General features: G+C 30.2%; 2 protein-coding genes and 1 long non-coding RNA gene across 7 annotated transcripts; 1 reads left to right on the forward strand and 2 right to left on the reverse strand.

The window, feature by feature from the left end:
• Window positions 1-67: 67 nt before the first annotated feature.
• Window positions 68-17,252, reverse strand: Vps13 (vacuolar protein sorting 13C). Of its 4 annotated transcripts, XM_012285600.2 has the most exons (42): window positions 17,140-17,252; window positions 16,704-16,790; window positions 16,145-16,342; window positions 15,842-16,074; window positions 15,633-15,771; window positions 15,274-15,520; window positions 14,965-15,199; window positions 14,758-14,875; window positions 14,438-14,684; window positions 14,104-14,358; window positions 13,927-14,026; window positions 10,441-13,848; window positions 10,232-10,369; window positions 10,014-10,133; window positions 9,759-9,938; window positions 9,509-9,688; window positions 9,268-9,429; window positions 9,025-9,188; window positions 8,635-8,755; window positions 8,218-8,394; window positions 7,287-7,511; window positions 6,993-7,208; window positions 6,441-6,482; window positions 5,980-6,045; window positions 5,100-5,303; window positions 4,859-4,996; window positions 4,628-4,774; window positions 4,403-4,551; window positions 4,189-4,300; window positions 3,877-4,115; window positions 3,639-3,801; window positions 3,345-3,561; window positions 3,096-3,271; window positions 2,910-3,029; window positions 2,707-2,828; window positions 2,320-2,633; window positions 2,129-2,250; window positions 1,873-2,042; window positions 1,687-1,801; window positions 1,487-1,618; window positions 1,252-1,419; window positions 68-1,169 (listed from the first exon to the last, which is right to left on the reverse strand). In XM_012285600.2, the coding sequence occupies exons 1-42, from the start codon at window positions 17,237-17,239 to the stop codon at window positions 1,122-1,124; spliced, it is 10,014 nt and encodes a 3,337-aa protein (XP_012140990.2). In that variant the 5' UTR covers window positions 17,240-17,252; the 3' UTR covers window positions 68-1,121. The 4 variants fall into 4 exon arrangements, with proteins under 4 accessions (XP_012140990.2, XP_012140995.2, XP_012140992.2 ...); XM_012285605.2 differs by lacking the exon at window positions 8,218-8,394; XM_012285602.2 differs by lacking the exon at window positions 5,980-6,045.
• Window positions 17,253-17,352: 100 nt separating this feature from the next.
• On the forward strand, window positions 17,353-19,441 carry LOC143265898 (uncharacterized). The gene is made up of 3 exons (XR_013040692.1): window positions 17,353-17,492; window positions 17,708-18,601; window positions 19,238-19,441. It is a non-coding gene; the product is annotated as an uncharacterized LOC143265898 (long non-coding RNA).
• Window positions 17,695-19,750, reverse strand: LOC100876132 (Carbonic anhydrase 9). 2 transcript variants are annotated; one of them, XM_003703535.3, is made up of 7 exons: window positions 19,612-19,750; window positions 19,457-19,495; window positions 19,216-19,383; window positions 18,995-19,148; window positions 18,814-18,919; window positions 18,518-18,745; window positions 17,695-18,438 (listed from the first exon to the last, which is right to left on the reverse strand). In XM_003703535.3, exons 1-7 carry the CDS (start codon window positions 19,652-19,654, stop codon window positions 18,265-18,267), a joined length of 912 nt encoding a protein of 303 aa, XP_003703583.1. In that variant the 5' UTR covers window positions 19,655-19,750; the 3' UTR covers window positions 17,695-18,264. The 2 variants fall into 2 exon arrangements, with proteins under 2 accessions (XP_003703583.1, XP_076396593.1); XM_076540478.1 differs by having other exon boundaries at window positions 19,600-19,677.
• Between the last annotated feature and the right edge of the window lie 36 nt (window positions 19,751-19,786).

Consider the following 19,786-nt stretch of genomic DNA (forward strand, 5'->3'; position numbering starts at 1 on the left):
ACATATATATAAACAGCTGAATGCACTACAGAAATGTAATATCTAAATAAAAAAAAGAAGAAGAACGTAGAAAGCGAAAATTTGTTTAATTCATTCGTTATAATATACATCCTTTATACAAGTAAATATATAATAATATGCATATATCTCTCTTTAACAATAACGTAACGATAGCATATTATTTTAAAGATAATTTGAATTATATAATAACGTGTCTTATAAATGGTGGAAGATGTAGCAAATATCTTTGGAGTTTCTCATTTTCTACCGCTTCAATTATACGGTTAATTGTATAACTGTTTTTTTAACAAAAAATGTGCATTATTAACAAACACACAGAATGTTTCTAAGATTTGGTAATGTCGTATTGATCTTAATTCGTAATTAAATTATCAAACGTTTGGAGATATAACAGTTTTATATAAAATGTAACGTAAGTAATGTGTAAAAGAGCTATACAAAAAAGTGACGTATAATGTCTAATTCAGTAAAGAATACTTAACAAAAATACGTAGAAACATTCTATATGTATGTGTATAACAACAACAGTTATACAAGTACATATAAAAGTTTACTTGAATATAAAATGTGCGTTTAAGTTTGCATCTTTGCATGTTTAACTATATGTATATATCAAATTAATCCTTAATATATCAACAAATAGTATAAAAATATGATCTCACTATACAATAACAGCAAACTGTTAAAAGTTATAAATTTGATTGGATGCATAAATATTATACTACCTTATTCTGTATTTATGAAACTAGGATTGTCATGATAACGTATTAATGATGAACGCAAACTTACAATATTTAAAAATATTAAAAGTAGCGTATTCCATGACAAAAATAATAACAAAACATAAAAGATGTAACTTTAAAGTCCAAATCAGATCATAATACACATAAAACTACATATCGAATCTCTTCTAATTTCGGTTGATTCTGATTGAACATCAGTCTTGTGAATAGTGTCCATAGAAAATATTTGTAATGAAAAAACAGCTTGCAAAGCTTAGTGTAAGTTTAAAATGCTAGGCACTATTAGTTTAATGAACTGTTTTAAATATCATATCATATGCATATTATCTGTATTTAGTACTTTTATTTTTGGTATCATTATAATCCGGATTGATTAATTTGCTCTTGAATCTTATTGTATAAAAGCTGTGGAGATTATAAAACATTTAATTATTTCCTTTAATCTAAATTAATAATTGTTTATTTTCAATATGTTTAACCAACTTACCTGTCTCGTATTGTAATCGTATATTAAAATTATTTTTGACTGATCTGCGCTACCAAATAAGCTTCCTAATTTTTTCTTTTTAGAACCATCTTTGATAAATATTTGAACTCCTTTATCGACAATCTTCGGCGATTCACTCATTTCTTGCCATGTATGAGCCCAGTCCACCTATATCAGTTAATATAATTATGATATTAAAAAGTGCTGTCTATAAAAATATTAACAGATTACATACCCGCCATCCACCAAATAAGTCACTATGTTCGATGTATGTTATTCTTTTGTCGGTAAGTAATAACACATCCTTATTAACGTAAATATGGTAAAAATAAATATCAGTGTTGGCGTATTTTCCTTTTTCCAATTCCTATAAAAAAAAAGAATCATCCAATAAGCTTAATCGATATAATGATGTTAAGATTTTGAATTTCTTACATTTAAAATTTTATGTCCCTCAGCTTCTTCTCGTATGTATGGTCTAACTAAATTATCCGGTTGTAAAAATCTAGGCGGTCTTACTTTCTTTACTTCTTCATTTAATTCGGTAGCACTATAAAAAATTAAATCCCAATTATTTCAAATATTTTCTTTACCTAGTAACGTAAAATATTTTTTTTTCACCGTTTCACGGCGCCAAATGAACCACTAGCAAAATCTATAACACCAGCAGTTGGTCTGGTAACAAGACCAACAACGCCTTTTCCAAATCCTTTGAAAAATCCTTCTACCCCTTCCTCTTTAGCACCTGATATAGGTTTCATTACAACACCAGTTACGCCATCGACTACACCCTACAAATATAAATATATATATATACAACAATTGTTTTTTCTTTTATTACAAAAATTTTCACTCGGTATTTACTTTTTATTCTTACCATTACTAAACCTTTTCCGCTACGAGCAAGACCTTCTTGCAAGTTGGCAGGCTGTTTGTTAAGTTGTTCTTGCCGTTTTCTTTGATAATCTTTATCGAAAGTCAGAGCAGCTATACCTTTGCCTTTAATAAAAGATACAACATTCATAATATAACGGCTGAAACGAAACAATACTAAACAATAAAGCATACCCATAGCTCCAGTTATCTTAGAAACTGCTCCTGCCATTCCTCCGACAGTGTGACCTAACATACTTCGCACACCGAGAAGTAATCCCTCCGCAAATTCCCCAGGTCCCTGTATGGCACCTTGGAAAGGTTCATAAAATAAATCTTCTATACCTTTCATAGTGCCCACTACAAGTCCATACGGATTGCCAATTACATCTAGTCCCAAAACAAGAACATACGCCTGTTTAATTGCTTGTCCTACATAATGTGTTGTAGCTTCAGAAATAAGCTGTTTATGCGTCATAAAAATGTATTCTCTTTCAAAATACGCTAATCTGGGAAAAGATATATATACGTAAAGTCTAATGTTATTACTATAGTTTAGCATTAAATCGTAAAGATAATTACTTGAAAACAATATCATTAATATCAGTTAACGTAACACCTATTCCTTGTAATAATACGTTTAATACTTGAGGAACTGCAGAAGGTCCACTACTACTGCCGGTCATTGAAAAACTTATATGTATCTAAAAATAAATAAAATGTATATGATATAATAATTGTAAGTTGAAAAAAATCTACGCACATTTAAATGAGAAAAAACAAACCTTCAAGGGTGAAAAGTGAAGTAAATCGAAGAAATTTTTCTGTTCGGCGGTTGTAATTAAACTTACGTGATACATCAAAGGCTCATCGACCAATTTCATGTCCAATTTAAATAATTTAGTCTATAACAAAATAATTTCATGTTCTATCTTCGCAAGTATAATAAGAGAAAAAGAAATATAATTTACCTCTTCCAAGTCATTCACATCATTTGTCTCAAACAACCCCGTTATTGCATTGATAAACATAATATCCACTTTTACGTGAAATTCTTGTATGAGAACTTTAAAGTACCTAAACTGTTGCACATTACTGTGTTCTAATAATCGTTTGACCATACTGAGCTCAGCAAATGGTTTCATAACTATTAAAGCATATACAATATTTTATATCTTTGCTTGTGATCCGTACTATATTATGCCTTTAGCAGGACTTACCAGTACTTTGTGTAACACTTTTGGGAAGTGGAACTGGAGCTAATATAACTGGAAATATACACTCCGATAATTGATTATCAATTTGTAATCGATTAATCTTTGCATGTAATTGCACTTGATGCGCTGATGTTCGATACTGCAACCATAAACCAGTTTGGAAAGTGCGTCGTAAACATCGGCGATGCGGTTTTGACATTTCCATATTAAAATAGTCAATCTAAAATTAAAATTAATTTGACGGAATATACATATATATATAATTATAAAAAAAAAGAATGTAGAATAATACGTTACCTCTAATTTTGGTTCAAGCATTACTTTCTGTGCCGGATCTTTACCTATTTGTAACTCGAGCATATAATTTTGATAACCTTCTTCTATAAGATTTACTTCTCTGGCACTGAGACCACGCCAGAGGTGCTTAACAGATTTTCGTGATTCCCATATCACTCCAGAACTAAAAATAAAAATAGTTACTAGTACTTTAATAATTATAATTTCACGCATGTATACGTATATACGAATAATTTACCTAGCTATACACATATATAATAATTCTGATCTGGTTACATTATTAACAAGCGACAGGCCAAGTCCATGAATACTTATTGTTATATCTTGTTCTATAATTTCCAGATCACCTGCTAACTGGCAATCCTCTGCTATTTTTAAATTTGTAGTAAAGAGAAGTATTCGCTGTGTACCATCCAAAAATGACACATAAAATACTTCTTCTTCCAAATCTGGTAACTTGAAAGTTCCTAAAGTATCCTAAAACACAGTATCATCAATATAAAAAAAATGTTAAGTCGCTGCATAATGTTAAATATTGTTTAATGTTTACCTTTCGAAGTGTATCCTCAATCTCTTTTTTACTTATATCTTCCCAAACCAATTTCCGCTGTCCTGCCGGATTTTCCCAAGTATAGAACATCTTATTATATGACTGTACAGATCTGTGAAACAATTTATATGCTAGTTATCGTAAGTATAATTCTAAATATCAAATATACAATTCTGAATTTCGCGGTCAGCATTTTCATTATGAATGAACGTACCTAACATTCAAAGAACCTTTTTCCCAAAAGTTGATTGTATGAGAAGTATGATTGATTATTAAAGCAGGAGCATTCCCATAAGTATAAACAGATAAAGAGATATAAATTCCGCCTTCGCTCATTTGTATGTCCACGTTAATCCCTCCATACTGATAAAAGGAATCAGAAATAAATTTTAAAATAACAGATGAACGATTGAATCCTTATTTTACACATAAAAAATACCTTATTATTTAGTTTTAATAAAGTTGTGTGGCTCTCTGTATAAAGAAAAGGAGCTGTTTTCTCGGGATCACCCACGATTCTAGCTCTTAAGGTTTTATGTTCATGTTCAGAACGAGGCCAAAGAGCTGTACATTCGCCAGGAGGAATCTATAAATAAGTATAATGTTATTTAGATGTTCGAAATGAACAATATACTTTGTTAATTAAACAATTCCAGCCTTTAATAATCACTTTAATCATGGGATCAGCTGGTCGATCTCCTTCTTGACACTCAATATACAGACTAGAATTATTTATGAGTACATAGTACGGGGTAAATGTGATCTGTTTTGTTAAAGAATTATATGTCAACTGATTGTGAACTCCAATCTGGAACGCACATAAAAATATTATTTCCATAAAACTGTATTATATAAAAGATAATATAAACGCATTATTTTGCCCATAACTAAATTATAGATAGTATAATAACCTGATATATTAGACCATTGTATTTGCAAACGACTACTCCCTCGCTTCCTGCAACGTCTATCGAAAACTTTTCAGACCATTCACCATCTTCCACTCTAACCATTGCCTTCTTCTTACCAAAAAATACTTTGGAGCGAAATGAAAACAGTATTGGTCCCTTGAAGTTTTCAGGATGATACAATACATTTAAATGATCTTCTCCACTCTGCAAAAGACATTTATTTAAATAATACTTCTGTTAATGCTAAATTTATTTAACATCTCATTTGTGTCATGCAGTAAAAATACAATTGATTAAATTTGTATACATATTTGTACATTATATTACACTGTTACATGAACAAATATTATATACAATGCACATTAATTTGCCAACACTAGTTAACTTGCTAATGTATCTCAATAAACAAAGCTTGAATTTATAACAAATATTTGCAAACTTCCTGTTCCGGCGTTTGCGTTTAAGTATTACTAAACAGATTTACAAAAATTGATTGCATTAGCTGTTTATATGTTTCGGTAGTAGTAACATTTTCGATTATTTTCAAAAATGCTCTCATCCCCTATACAAACCAGCTTTAACAACCACTTTAGGTAAACAATTTTGTAACATATAAAAATATGTGTAATGTTGCAATAAGCAAGCTAATGAAACAAAACTGAAAACAAACAGTGTACTTGATCCATATGTCATAAATTATATGTAGTTAGTAAAGAAGCATTGATCATGGTATGAACCGAATTTACATAATTGTACTATGATTTATCCGTTAACGAATGAACACGTATGTTTAGTACAATGTATTCATTTGTAGATAAACTTTCTTTTACAATTTGTAAGATTAAACCATCACCAATATAAAATGAAAATAATGTATCACCGAACGAGCTTTCTTCCTCCTGTATTCTGAACGTGGTTGATGAGGTTTCATGCCACAAACCAAAGTCTGAAAGATATCTTTCTTGTATTTTCGTAAGATCATTAATGATTAAATTAATTTTCCCACACATATATGTATATGTACATATATACATATATATACGTATACATAAAAGCTGTGCAAAATTTGTAATTTTACCCATGAATGTCACAAACAATAAGATGTAAATATTTCGAAAAGCTGTTTCAGCATTCAATTAAGTTTAACATGCTGCTATATCATTTTTACGAGCTATGCTTAATTTAAAACCAAATGTACTATTAAATTTAAATCATTTTCTTTTTCATGCCTTTTAAATAAATTTTGCACATGAAAAAATATAGCCACTATTATACGACAACAGTATTTTAACGAATATTACGATTAAAAGCATGAAAAGTACTTTAATGTGAAATCACTACCTTTATCGGACTTGAGTGTTCTTTGCCACCCTTACTTGATTTCTGTAAAATAACGCACCGAATAAGACATGATCGTACAAGAAATTAACAATCCGCAACATTATACTAATTCCAACATGCATAATGTAACGACGGAGCATTTACATATTGCATAAAATATTACAACTCAAGCATTGCATAAAGAGATTAATTCTATGTACAACGAAATTATTAAAGAACTACAGCATCATTTTGATTGGTGTTATTATCTGATAACAAAATATTGCATGATGTTGCAGCATAATTTAAATCATTAATATCGTGTAATATTATGTATTGAATGTATTATATGACGTTTTACTTAATGAATAAAAGAATTAATTTTGAACACTAGGGATGAATAAATAAACATCAATAAGAAATATAAATGATAAAGTTTATACAGGCAGTAAAAGGAAATCTGTGCTGGGTAAACAAAATGTAAAACGTATGTAAGCAAGTATTATTTCAAGCAAAACCTATTAAAAGTATTATATATTGCATTACTTAACAGAAATATATTTTGATATTTACCCTGTAGGACAACATTAAACCTGTCTTATTCAACATCCAAAATGGACAATACAATGCCATAACAATACAACCATGTTGGTAAGATGTATGCATTCCTAAATCCATGACAACTTTATGAACGCTATCAAAAGATTCAAAAGACCAAACAGAAAATTCCGGGGGATTAGCTAGTATTTCTCCTCTGCATGACCAATCCTTTTCTAAATAATTTGGTAGCTATAGCATATTATTACAATTAAATATAATAACTGTTAAAAGATAATTGTATTGTTCATAAATATGTTATCATCTTACCTTTATGATTATACTAGATTTTCCAGGATCGATTGTAGGGATCTGATAAGATGTGCCTGCCTCTAAAAGCTTTTCTTGTACAGCACCAGGCAAACATATAATAATGTCGATAGGCAGAAAATTTTTCAAATACACGGATGGATATAAGTGAACGTTATAAATGGTACTTGCCATTGTATGCCGACTAGTATTTTCAAAATATACCTGTTCTATTTCACCGACAACCTGTAAACATCACAATAAATTGTTGATACATGTAACTCTTTATTGCATATTGTATTTATGCTGCAATCAACTATATTATTCTAGTACAGTTTTCCTACAGCTATCCAAACCAGTAAACAATATATTTAATATAATAATAGTAAAGATACATTCATTTTTAATAAAACAATCGTATAAATAAAACACATGCAACAACCATACTAGTTAAAATTTTCCACTTTTATCTAAATTCTTGGACACATAGTATATGGTTTGCAACTAATAAACAATTTTATAATAATAAGTATAATAGAAACTAGGAAATTAAATCGATGTTATATAAATAAAAATAAAAATAAAAATAAAAATGTCAAGAAATTTATAGCAAACAATAAATGTTTTAATATATTAGAAAAGCAAAGCAGTGCTTATTAAAGTAAATGCCCATAATAAAATCTAACAGAATAACATGTTTGGTCATGGTAACTGCATAACTGGATATTGCTGGGTTTAGTATACACATAATCTATTTGTTTCATTTATTTCCTTGTCTATATTTGTCTAGTGACTAACTTTCGTAACGAATAAACTGTTTCCTGTAGAATAATTTTTATACAAATACACATCCACATAAACTATCTAACAGTAATAATAAAAATACATACTTGATCGATACTGAATATAAATTAAATAATTGCTTCTCAACTAGTTAGGAAAATGGTAGTACCTGAATAGGTGCTTCCAGATATTTTGGATGTTCAGAGGGTAAAGTTTTCAAGCATAAACGCTTGACGCAATCAACGAAACGACAGAATATGGATCGCCAGTTAATAACATTCAACAATAAGCCAATAGTGTTGTTATTATATAAAATACTACCAACCACAATCATCATGAAAATCATCTAAAAGTAAAAACTGCTGCTTATAAGAACATGTAATATGATTTTCACGAAATTCTTGTTTCATTAAAGCGTTAAAATTAAATAAATCTGCTTTGGTATATCACTATCGATCACTGGTGATATAATATAAATAATATATATACTAAACAGTGAAATATTTCGTATACAGTGATAGATTCAAGTAGAATGCAAGAATCAGCTAAACGTATAAGAATGAAGAAGCTTATCCGAATTCATTACCTTTATGTAAAATGGTTCTATGATTTCTTGTTTCGTTCGACTTTCGCATTTTAAAAGTTTCGACATAGAAACTGTTTTTTGCAGATCTTTCCAAACGAATGGTTCTATCGAAACCATGTACCTAGAAACGAAAAACATATGTAAGTATAGAATTTCTAGATTTCTAACTTCTTAAATTTCCAAATTCTCAACTACTCAATGTTCTGAATTTGAACATTTGGAAATTTTAGAATTAATCGAATAAAAAGAAATACATTGTACTGCCTCCTTCCTCTATGTCGTTGTTTTCGCTAAAGAAGCTTACCATGGCCTCCAGTGCCATATGAAAAAAAAAAAAAAGAGGAAAAAAAAGAAAGAAAGAAAAATAACGTTCAAAAAATGTGCAAGTACCCGTCAACACTGAAAAACAGCCAATAGATGCTTGTCGGTGTATAAACAGCATCTAATGGAAGATTTAATTTACTGTCTGGAGCGACAGTGCCAACGCATTCGACTTCATTTCCACGTTTAGTCATGTAATATACAGATATCGGTTCGCTAAAATGGTTATGTACCTACAATTCGTGTATGATCATTATACTCTTTATATATATATATTGGTTATCATTATGAACAAGAATTCGAGTAATTCACCTGAAGAATACTTCTCAGAGTAACGATAGTACTTCCTTCATCGACTACAACATCAGAAACAATACCCCACTCCTCGGAACCTTCTTTTCTATATCGCAACGAGAAAAATCTTTTATCGGCTCTCAAAACAGGAATGGTCAATGTACATTGAATCTCTTTAAACTTAAAAATATATATATTATCGTGAGTATAATCAAAGTTGGTGATACTTAATGTTCACAAATAATTAAAAATACATTACCGAAATAATAAATTTATCATCGTCTCTTTCTTTAACGGTTTCAGTTTTTAACTGGTCCAACAAAGGTATATTAGTTTTTGTTGTTTTCGGAGCAAGTTCCACCGACGCACCCGACTCTAGGATGACTTCCATATATGAATCTGAATTGTCACTCGCAAGTTTTGACCCATTATCAAAAACCTAAAACAATATTTTTATGCAATAAGTTTTGATGAGTTACAGTTACTTTTGTAAATTAAGTAATACGAACTTTAAAGTGACTGCGCTGCAAATTTAAAACCATCGCCAATCCAGTTTCGTTCTTGAGCACATACGGTGCCACATTTTTCACGCTTCCTTTTCCACTAGATTCCATAGCAGATGAAAATGCATTACCCAATTGTTTCAACACATCAAGACAGGTTTTCGTTACGGTTATTTCCAGGTTTTCCTATTATAAAATATGAACATTTCTCTCTAGATAATACATACAATGTTAATAGCTGTTTTTTCTCCTTCAACTTACAGTCGATATCACATCAATGGACATTTTTGAAGTCTGATGAAATTCTTCTAGTTCACTCTCCGAAGTAGGACTGATTACACTCATACCTCTAGAGTCCATTGATACATCGTTAAATTGAATCTGTCGAATAATGATTAAAAATTTCACGGGAAATGAGTAATTTATATAATAGATTGTAATAAAGTTATATCGCAACGTTTAAATCTTGTAAAATTTACTTTAGTTTTTAGCTCCCAAGGCGTCGAAACTCGTTTTCCTTTTTTAATTCCTTCAACTGGTTCAATCAATGGTTCCCATAATGCAAGACAACTATTATAATATGCCATTATTAACGACATCGTACTTTCTATACACATCTGAAAATGTTCAACCATTAGAGGATAGAGTAACGTGTTACGCTGCTAAAAATTATATTAACGTTTCATACAGATTTTGTACTCCAATCGTTAATGTTACTCTGGAATCCGATATTAAGCAAAAGCATAGGTAATGTTTTATTACCAACGCCTGCTTCCAACGTGAATAATATAATTGGTGCAGAAATTATTGCTAATTCTGGTTTGTAAGTTGTGGCATCCTCGTCATCGGAGTAAACAAAATCTTCTATAGCTTCTACACCTACTTCTGTTTTTAGAAACCAAAAATCACTTTCTTCGAATGGAGTTATGATCCATAATCCTTCGTGATTTTGTTCAGAAACGACGATCTCGTCATCTTTCACTTCCGTTTTTGTCGCGGTATGAACAACCTTATTCAATATTTCAATAACACCTGGCGAGACTGATACATGAATATCGGTACAACAAACCTCTATGTGAAGTCCTTTTCCTTCTGGTGTAGAACCTGCTACACTAACACTGCATGGTCTTAGTACCTGATATATCCAGTCGCTTCTCTTTATTGGATTGTATATTCCTGCTAAAATTGATAAATCTTTTATAGACCCCGTTATCACTTGATGTTCATCGATTAAACGCACTTTCAATAGCAGTTCAGTGTTTAATATAATACAATTTGAATTTATATCATCCATATCTTCCAACAAAATAATATCTGGTTTTTCAATATGCACATTAATCGTTAACATCTTTTTAATCGGCGTTGCAGGTGTTTGCTTTTTTTTAGTCACTGGTTCATTGTAACTCTTTGATACATTTTGAGATATGGTTTTACTACTCGATGCCGGTGGTGATTCGGTCACGAAAAAGTCCTTTACTTTCATTAAATAATCAAGCGATACAATAATACTGAAGGAAAAAACTCTTATGTCAACAAACGTGTCGTTCGAGCTTTGCCGAATAGTCATATCCAACATACTACGGACAGACTTCGATTCTTTTTCTGTGTCGTTGACAGAATATACCGATACTGTTCTTTCCATAATTCGTGTAAGAGAACCTTGTCTACTCTGACGTATATCGTCCAAAGTACAATTCATAAGAAGAATCGAAGTTGCCATCAATCCGTCGGCAAATATTCTACCTTTCAACGCAAAATGAGTCAGACAAAATTTGGCTAATCCGTTCTCTGGTAGATGAATCGGAGAATTTTTAGACTGCAGCGTTTTAGAACCTCCTGTGAATAGATTAATTACAAGACTATCCATGACAAATTCGAATTTGATAGATGTATGTACATGCACTTGTTCTTGAAAATCTATATCCTCTGAATCTTCTACGGTAGCTTTCCTAAATCTTTCATTTTGAAGGTGCTGTACAACCTCTACTTCAAATTTCTTCTCAGTCTGATGAATATTATGCGCTGCTGTTTTATCCTCGACTGTTTCGTTTAAATTTTCTTCCAACACTTTCAGCGCAGTCGTGTAATCTTCCTTGCTTAACAATATATTAATTTTATTTAGTCTGCCGGACATATCGATATCTGGTATAGAAGTAAACCAACTTGTTGATAAGTTACGTTTCATAAGTAGCGTAAAACTGACTGGTTCCAACAATAATATTTCATGTTCGATCGAAAATTTCTCCAGATTCAATTTTACTCTCGATAACTTTAGATTTTGCAATTCGATTTTCATTTCGTCAACAATAGGACAATCGCCGGCTTCGTTCGTAACTTCTAATTTCTTAAAAACGTTACATATAGTAAGATTACCCATGTCCAATGTTAGACAATGATCGCTTTTTGAATGCATTGGTACATATATATCAGGAGCCTTAATTTTCACCGCAAGCCCGATGCGTGCGGCACTTTCTTGCACGTCTTTGATATTTGTCTTTGCAGCTTCTGCAGCAGCTGCCGATGCATCTTTTATGGCTTGTTGAGCTGCTTGAAAGTTATTTAAGAAACTCATTATACTGGTAACGAACGCGTTCAGAAAAACAATACGATAACAACCCATAACAACTGTAATAGCCATATTATTTTTATCAACATCCGACGGTTCAATGTTATACATTATGACTTGAATTTGCAAAGATTCGGTGTCATCTGTCACCGATACAATATTTCTATAAGCTGACGCGGCATTAAGATCTGTAATACTGATGGAGGATAAATTAATGTTCGCTTGAGAATAAGAAGCTTTCATCATAAATCCGGCAGTGATACCAGTAATATAAAATGCAGTGATTTCTCTACAATCGCTAATTATTTTCATACAAATACTTCCAATCTTTGCTTGAACTTTTAAATCTATATGTTCGACCACCGTTCTTTTTCGACGTATATTCGACTTTTGTTTTTGTTTTTGAATATGTTCCTTAAAGAATGCAGATGTTTCCTCTTGAATAGAAGTCAGATGACTAGGCCGTGGACGTGCCTGATGTTCCTTTTCAATTTTACTCTCTACTATAGCATTCATTTGGTCCTGCATAACCGATACGAATTGAAGTAAACTTATGAGGGCTTCTTGATGTAGCAAAGTATCTAACGTTGTAAATTCCAATTTTAGTAATTTGATAACAGATCCGTGTCTCGTTGTAAATTCAGGAGATTTTTTATTCACATTTATATATTGTACCGTTATCAAATATTCGTCTTTGCCCGATGACATCGGCGTATCTACCATAAATATTTCAGTTTGATTGTAATGTTGCTTCACTTGAACACCACCTAATCTTAATAATATTTCCTGATCATACGTTCGTTGTAACATTTCTGCCTCTAACTGCAATACTTGAAGTTTAATGAATGGTCTTATTGCATTGTCCTTCTGGGATGAGACTTGTAATGCAAATTCTTTCATTTCAAATCTCATCTCCAAATCTGTTGTTTGTCTCACTGGAGTTACGTTAGATTCTTCTTTCTTCTTTTCAGAAATTGTTGCTAGTTCTTTTAACAATGACAATTGCGAAAGAGACTTACTGAGCGATGATTTATGAAGTTCTACAGGTTGTTCCTCTTTTGGAAATGGTATACTTTGAGCAATAGAAAGAGCTTGTAATAAACGTATATCCGTTATATTGACAAACACTGATGGTAATTGACCAATAAGTCGAATTTTTGGTAGCAAAGGATCATCTGTTACTAAACACTTGTGAAACTGAATTTCAAGCGTTGTTGGATGCAGTAATACCATATCGTCTACAGTCGGTAAAATTGTGCGCCATTCTTCTCCAGGTAGTGAAACTAATACTTGAAAATCCACTATTTTTAAAACAAATTTATCATAACTATGTGCTCTCAGATGCAATAACACATCTTCTTCGCTTTTACCCATACTAATCAACTGCTTAACGGTTACGTTTGTTTTATCCTCTTTTGCTTTCTCTAAGGAATTCATTTTCAAACTTCCAAGATTTATTACTAATAAAGATTTCGTACTGCTATAAAATCCGTCATGTGGTATGATTAATTGAGATGCTTGCATATTAACCTATCAAACATATACTTGTTTTATCTAATGTAAATTTCACTCGTCATATTTGATACCTATTAAACAATATCATTTTACCTGTATGTCTAACACAGAGTGCTTTTGTATAGCATGTTCTAAACCTAGAGCCGACATTTCTTTCAAACCTTCTAACTGTTCTGCTGCAGCTGCTTGAAGTCTAAACAAGGTAACAATGAATTAATAATACGATATCTATTGTATAAAATATAACGCAAAACATAATACTTTACTTACTGATTTAAAGTAGACGAGTTTTCTACTTTAAACAAATTAACTAATTCTATTACAGTTTGTGCATCATAAATAATATCCACAGATGTTGATTTTACTATAACGCGATCACCACATAATTTATCAAGAGGATTTTTCTCATATGATATCGATAATAAAACATCATCTATGTTATGTTGGTGTGAATTAAAAAGCGACGGAACTTGGTCACCCTGTTTTGTTCCTAAAAGTTTCATCTCGTTAATAGATGCTGTAACTCTGTAATAAAATAAATAAATATTAAAATCTCTTCATTTGTTTTAATAATTTACATCGCTATTAAAGAATATCTACATACAAAATAGCATTAGCTGCTGGCCTTGATTTGAAACAGGCTTTAACGCTATGAAGTTGAAGGTCCAAAATACATGGATATTTCTTATCTGTATCAAAAAATATAACTTGAAGTTCCAATAAAAGAAATCGTGTATCGATCATTTCGTATGTTTCAGGATAATGAGCTGGTGCGCTGTTTTCTTGATAATCGATTGCTTTATACAATTTTTCTTTTTCTTGCGGTGTCATGGCTTGTTCAAATTTCCGCACTAAAATTAAACATTTTCTGTAAACTTTTATGTTAATAATAAATAAATAATTAATAAAAATCGAATATATTACTTATCGCAGCGGCAGAGTTTAACTCCTGTGTTTCTTCTGTTTGAGAATTAGACCATAAAAATCCGAACCAACCACGTTTTGCTTTTAAGCTTTTTTCTCTTTCTGCCAATTTTTCAACCTATTAAATATAAAATATAAACTAAACATTGTTATAAGAATATAAAACACATGAATACTTATTAACGACTAAAACTTTTATCAACTAACTTCCATTTCAATTTGTTGCCTAATAATAACTAAATTGAAAATATCCAATTTCTTTTCACAATTTGTAAGAAGATCTTCGATTTCTTGCGAAACCTTTTTAGTTGTTAGTTTTGTCTGATACGCATGAGCGTAACTACGACATGTGTCCCTATGTTCTTTCATATGATTCCAATCCCAATTCCTACGGTTTCTACGTACTGTATCTTCCAAAACACAAGTGTATGCAAAATGCCACCTAGCAATTATTAAATATATTATTTCTGAAATCCTAATATTATTAATTTATGATAATTTATGATAATTTGTTACCATTCTTTATAGTGTCCTCTATATGATGTCAAATTTGGTCTATACTTTCTGTAAGGTGCAGCTTTTTGCGCTTGATCTAATCCTTCGCCTAACTGGACAAGGGTTCGATACTGTTTTTTTGCTAAACCAATTCTTAATTTTTGCATCTCCAAATCCAACCACACCTTGGGAATAGTATAATTACTTCCATCTGTTTCTGGTTTTGGGTTTAATTTCAATTTTGCATTGACATTTATTGGACCCAATACTAAATGAATTCAAAATAATATTATATAATAATTTATATCTATGCAAAAGTAATTATAGGAAATTTTATATAAGCAATTATATTATATGTTTCTAAAACTAAATCTTCTTACAATATTGATAGCCAGGTGGATTATAATCTATAGTTGCGATACCACCATAAAAAAGAGTTGAATAATTTGATTGAGAATCTTTACTAAACTGTTCTACAGTTGGATTCATATACACAGCCAAACCATCTAGCATACACAACTGTAAAGACATGTTTCATCATGAATATAATTAGTTTCCAAGGCATTTATCGTTTATAACTTTCACCTACCTTGTAAATTTGTGGAATAGCATACATGTCTTTCAAATTACCATTTACATCCCATGTATCTGTACAACTTTCCAAGATAAATTTATTTAGCGTAAAACCGACGGAAAATGGATGATCTTTAAACGAAACATGGTCTTCGTATCTTACATGGATTTTTTTTATTTCTACATGAATATTCTTTATCATACGAGCAATAAGCTTTTCAATCATTGAATCATCTAATTTTTCTTGTGCTGTAAAACATAAATAAAATAACTATCATATTAAAACGAAAACATAAAACTATTTAGAAAAATTATTTACATTTTGTATCTGCCAGCTGTTTTGATTTCTCAACTCTTGCAAGTTCTGCACGTTTAGCTTCAAGCTGCACTCTTGCTTCTTTCTCTGCATCATATGCAACCTGACTCGTGGGTACTATTAATACAAATAATTCTTCGACTACTGCATCAATTTGCCCATTCCACATATCTTTGAAAGGTATTTTTAATATAAGTTTTCCTACAAAAAATACAGTTACACAATGTATCGATCTTATATTTTTTTTAATCAAAATCTTTGACATAAGAAGGTACACATACTGCTGCATACAGGACTTTTGTCTGGGAATAAAATAATAAAGTATCCATATACCTTAGTTTCACTAATAAGGTCAGCTCTATACCATACATGATCAAGTGACTTTTAAATATTTGGGAATTAGGAATTTAAATGTTTAGGAATTGGAGAAAACTTGAAAATATCCAACTTTTTAATACAAAATATGAAGTGTCCTAAAAAGTGTTAGTTCACATTTTGGGAGTACCAAGTCTATCCTGGTATCTTACCTATTTATGCCAATGAGTACATTATTCTTACAAACCTAATCTTCCATATTCCAATCTAACAGGCAAGTCCAAAACATCTAATGCAGTTTCTTTTATCAATAAGTCCGTTAATACTACATCTCCTATAAAGAAATATTTTTTTATGTTTATAAAAATGGTATTTTTAAATTTAAGAAATATAATTTAATATTTGTGATCATATATAGAACAACATAAGGAGAATTTTATTGCATTTAGTCAAGTGCAATGGACTGTACGAATAATGTACAATAAAAAACTAGCATCAAATGATAACATAAATAGAAGCTGATGTCACATTGATATACTAATAATATATCTATGGTTGAAAGAAATCAAACTTGTTATCAAGTTTCATTTTTATCATGTTTCCAATTATATACAAGCATTGCATATTTGACATCCTTATGAGTTATATATATATGAAATGTTTAAAATGTCCCATATACTTACCTCCCCATAAACTGAGTTTTAATTGGGTGTAATCCAAATTTTGAATATACTCCCCTAACACTTTATTTAAGAGTTCGGCAACGATCGATTCAAAAACCATCTTCGATTTTCGATTGAAACTAGTAGAAAATGTTTATAAAATCAACAGAAACGAGTAATTCAACATTTGTTTGTTAGATTGTAGAATAATATAACCGATCAATACAAAAGAATCGCATAACCTTAAAGAAATGTGTTTACTATGTAAATAAAATAGATTTGTGTATCTAATAAATAAAAATAATACGTAAGAAATAAGTGTGACCGCTATAATTTATTCACGGGTAATGTCCTTGTTTACTGTCATCATCTTTGTAAGTAAACGATTGAAGATTTTGTTATAGTAATTCACTGTTACGCCACACTTGAATCTGACTTTGAAATCTATCGAAGGCAATAGACTACATTCAATTATCGATTGATTATAAGTTTTTTTTGTACTTATTATGATAGCATCGTGCAAAAATGTGATACTGTCAATACTTCTACATATATACTTGATTCTACCAATACTACTTTTACATTTCAGTTACTTGCGGTTACTTTATTCGATGACTAATCCAACATAATACAATATAATTCATATACAAGTGTAGTACATGTGTGGCATTACCTACACAAGGAAGATGTCCCCACTACCAGACAATTGCACCAGACGATTGGCACGCATTATGCCTAATTCATATGAATAAATAAGTAATATATACATATATATATATATAATTTTCCCAAATAAATGCTTACATTTAAAAACAATTTGATTTATTTTTTCAAAATTCAACAATAATTTAATGTAAATTTATGCGCGTTTCCTCTCCTTTAAAGAAAACAATTATGAAATTTTCAAATCTTCAAATTACCGTACGCTCAATTTTTGAAATTTCATATTTCTATCCATAATTACTACAAGTTTTACTTCTAATGCAAGTGATGACTACGCACATATTTGTTTTTTTTTTGTTTTATTTGAATAATAGCAGAATATTAAGAGCTTTTTATTACAGCGCTCTGGTGCTATTATCTGTTTTGTTCGTGTATTCACCGACATTACATAGATACACGTATTTAAATTTCTCGAGAATATATTTAATGGAAAAACCAATCTAAATTTGTGATATTGAAAACTGTGCCATTATATTTTGTAAATAAGAATGAATTTAATCTCCTAACATACACTTTTCTTAGTCCTATATCTTGCAATCTTCTAAAATTATCAGCTAGAGTATCTTCTCCATTAGAAAGTGATCTAAACTGGTTCAACTGCAAATACATAATATTAAAGATATCTTTAATAATATATATATATATGTATGTATATATTAAAATACTTAAAGACTACCTGACCAAATGATATTGGTACTGGTGTTGGAAAAATTATCCATGTTACTACTTCATTACATGGAGGCGTAGTTAAAGAACCTTTGTAAGTATAAAATACATCTATGTTATTAGGTAACAACGATGATAATGTAACAGATGTGCTTAATTTTACTTCTTCATTTAGCCACTGTACACTTGTTAATTCATTTATAATTGGATATAACAATTTGTTATTCTGTTCCTGTAACTAAATATAATATAATAGTATACCATTTGTTAATTTTTTAAATACATTTTATAAAGAGTTTAACTTACTTGAAAAAAGATTCCTAAAACCACTAGTCCATCTTCATAATTCACTGCATTAGAAAAATTTAAATATGCTTTATTTCTGTGAACTATATGCATTTCCATAGGATACCTACAAATCAGAGATAACAGAATTAAATAAATAGCAATTGGATATATAAATATAATACATTTTTGTGTTTTACACCTGACACCATTTAAAATATGCTCAGATCCTCTATTATTTTTTGCACCCCAATGAAAGTGTAAATGATCTATTTCATATTCTGCATTTTCATTAAGCACAGCTCCAAATATGTAAGGCAATTTCTTTCGTGAATGATTGTTAATATACATTGCAACTAAAACAAGTATTAATTTATTATTAAATATTATTTTGAATGATGTTATTTCGTTACATGATACTACCTGAATGACCTGTATTTTTCAGATACAATGGACGTGGAAGATAATCGTGATATCCAATTATTTCGAGTGCAGGTAAAGGAATATCAATTGATTTTGATGATGATATAGACACTGGGGATTGTAACTTTCCACCACACAACTTATACGTTTTAACCCACGTGTGTTGATCTACGATATTGTATTAAATATTAAAATAAAAAATAAAGAAATGATAATAAGTGTAAAACACTATCATACATACCACGTTTTTTGTATCCAAAATGTCCAATAACAATTGATACTGAGAAATATATGAATATTAATAACATTTTACAATTTTATCTAAACTCATTTTAGTAATTATTTTTTGAATAATAGTATTTCATACACTAAATGGATAAGTACAATTAAACTTACTGGCTACCGATAACAAAATTATAATATTTATAATGTTAGCCATGTCTATTTGTACATGTATTCTTGATTACACTTTTATAAAATTTGATATATTTACGAATAAGTAGAATTCACTGGAACAATAACATGTACTTAGGATGCATACTTCATGTATGCATTTAAGAAACATACTAAG

This window comes from Megachile rotundata, chromosome 15 (assembly GCF_050947335.1).
Source record: "Megachile rotundata isolate GNS110a chromosome 15, iyMegRotu1, whole genome shotgun sequence".
NCBI classification, from domain to species: Eukaryota; Metazoa; Arthropoda; class Insecta; order Hymenoptera; family Megachilidae; genus Megachile; species Megachile rotundata.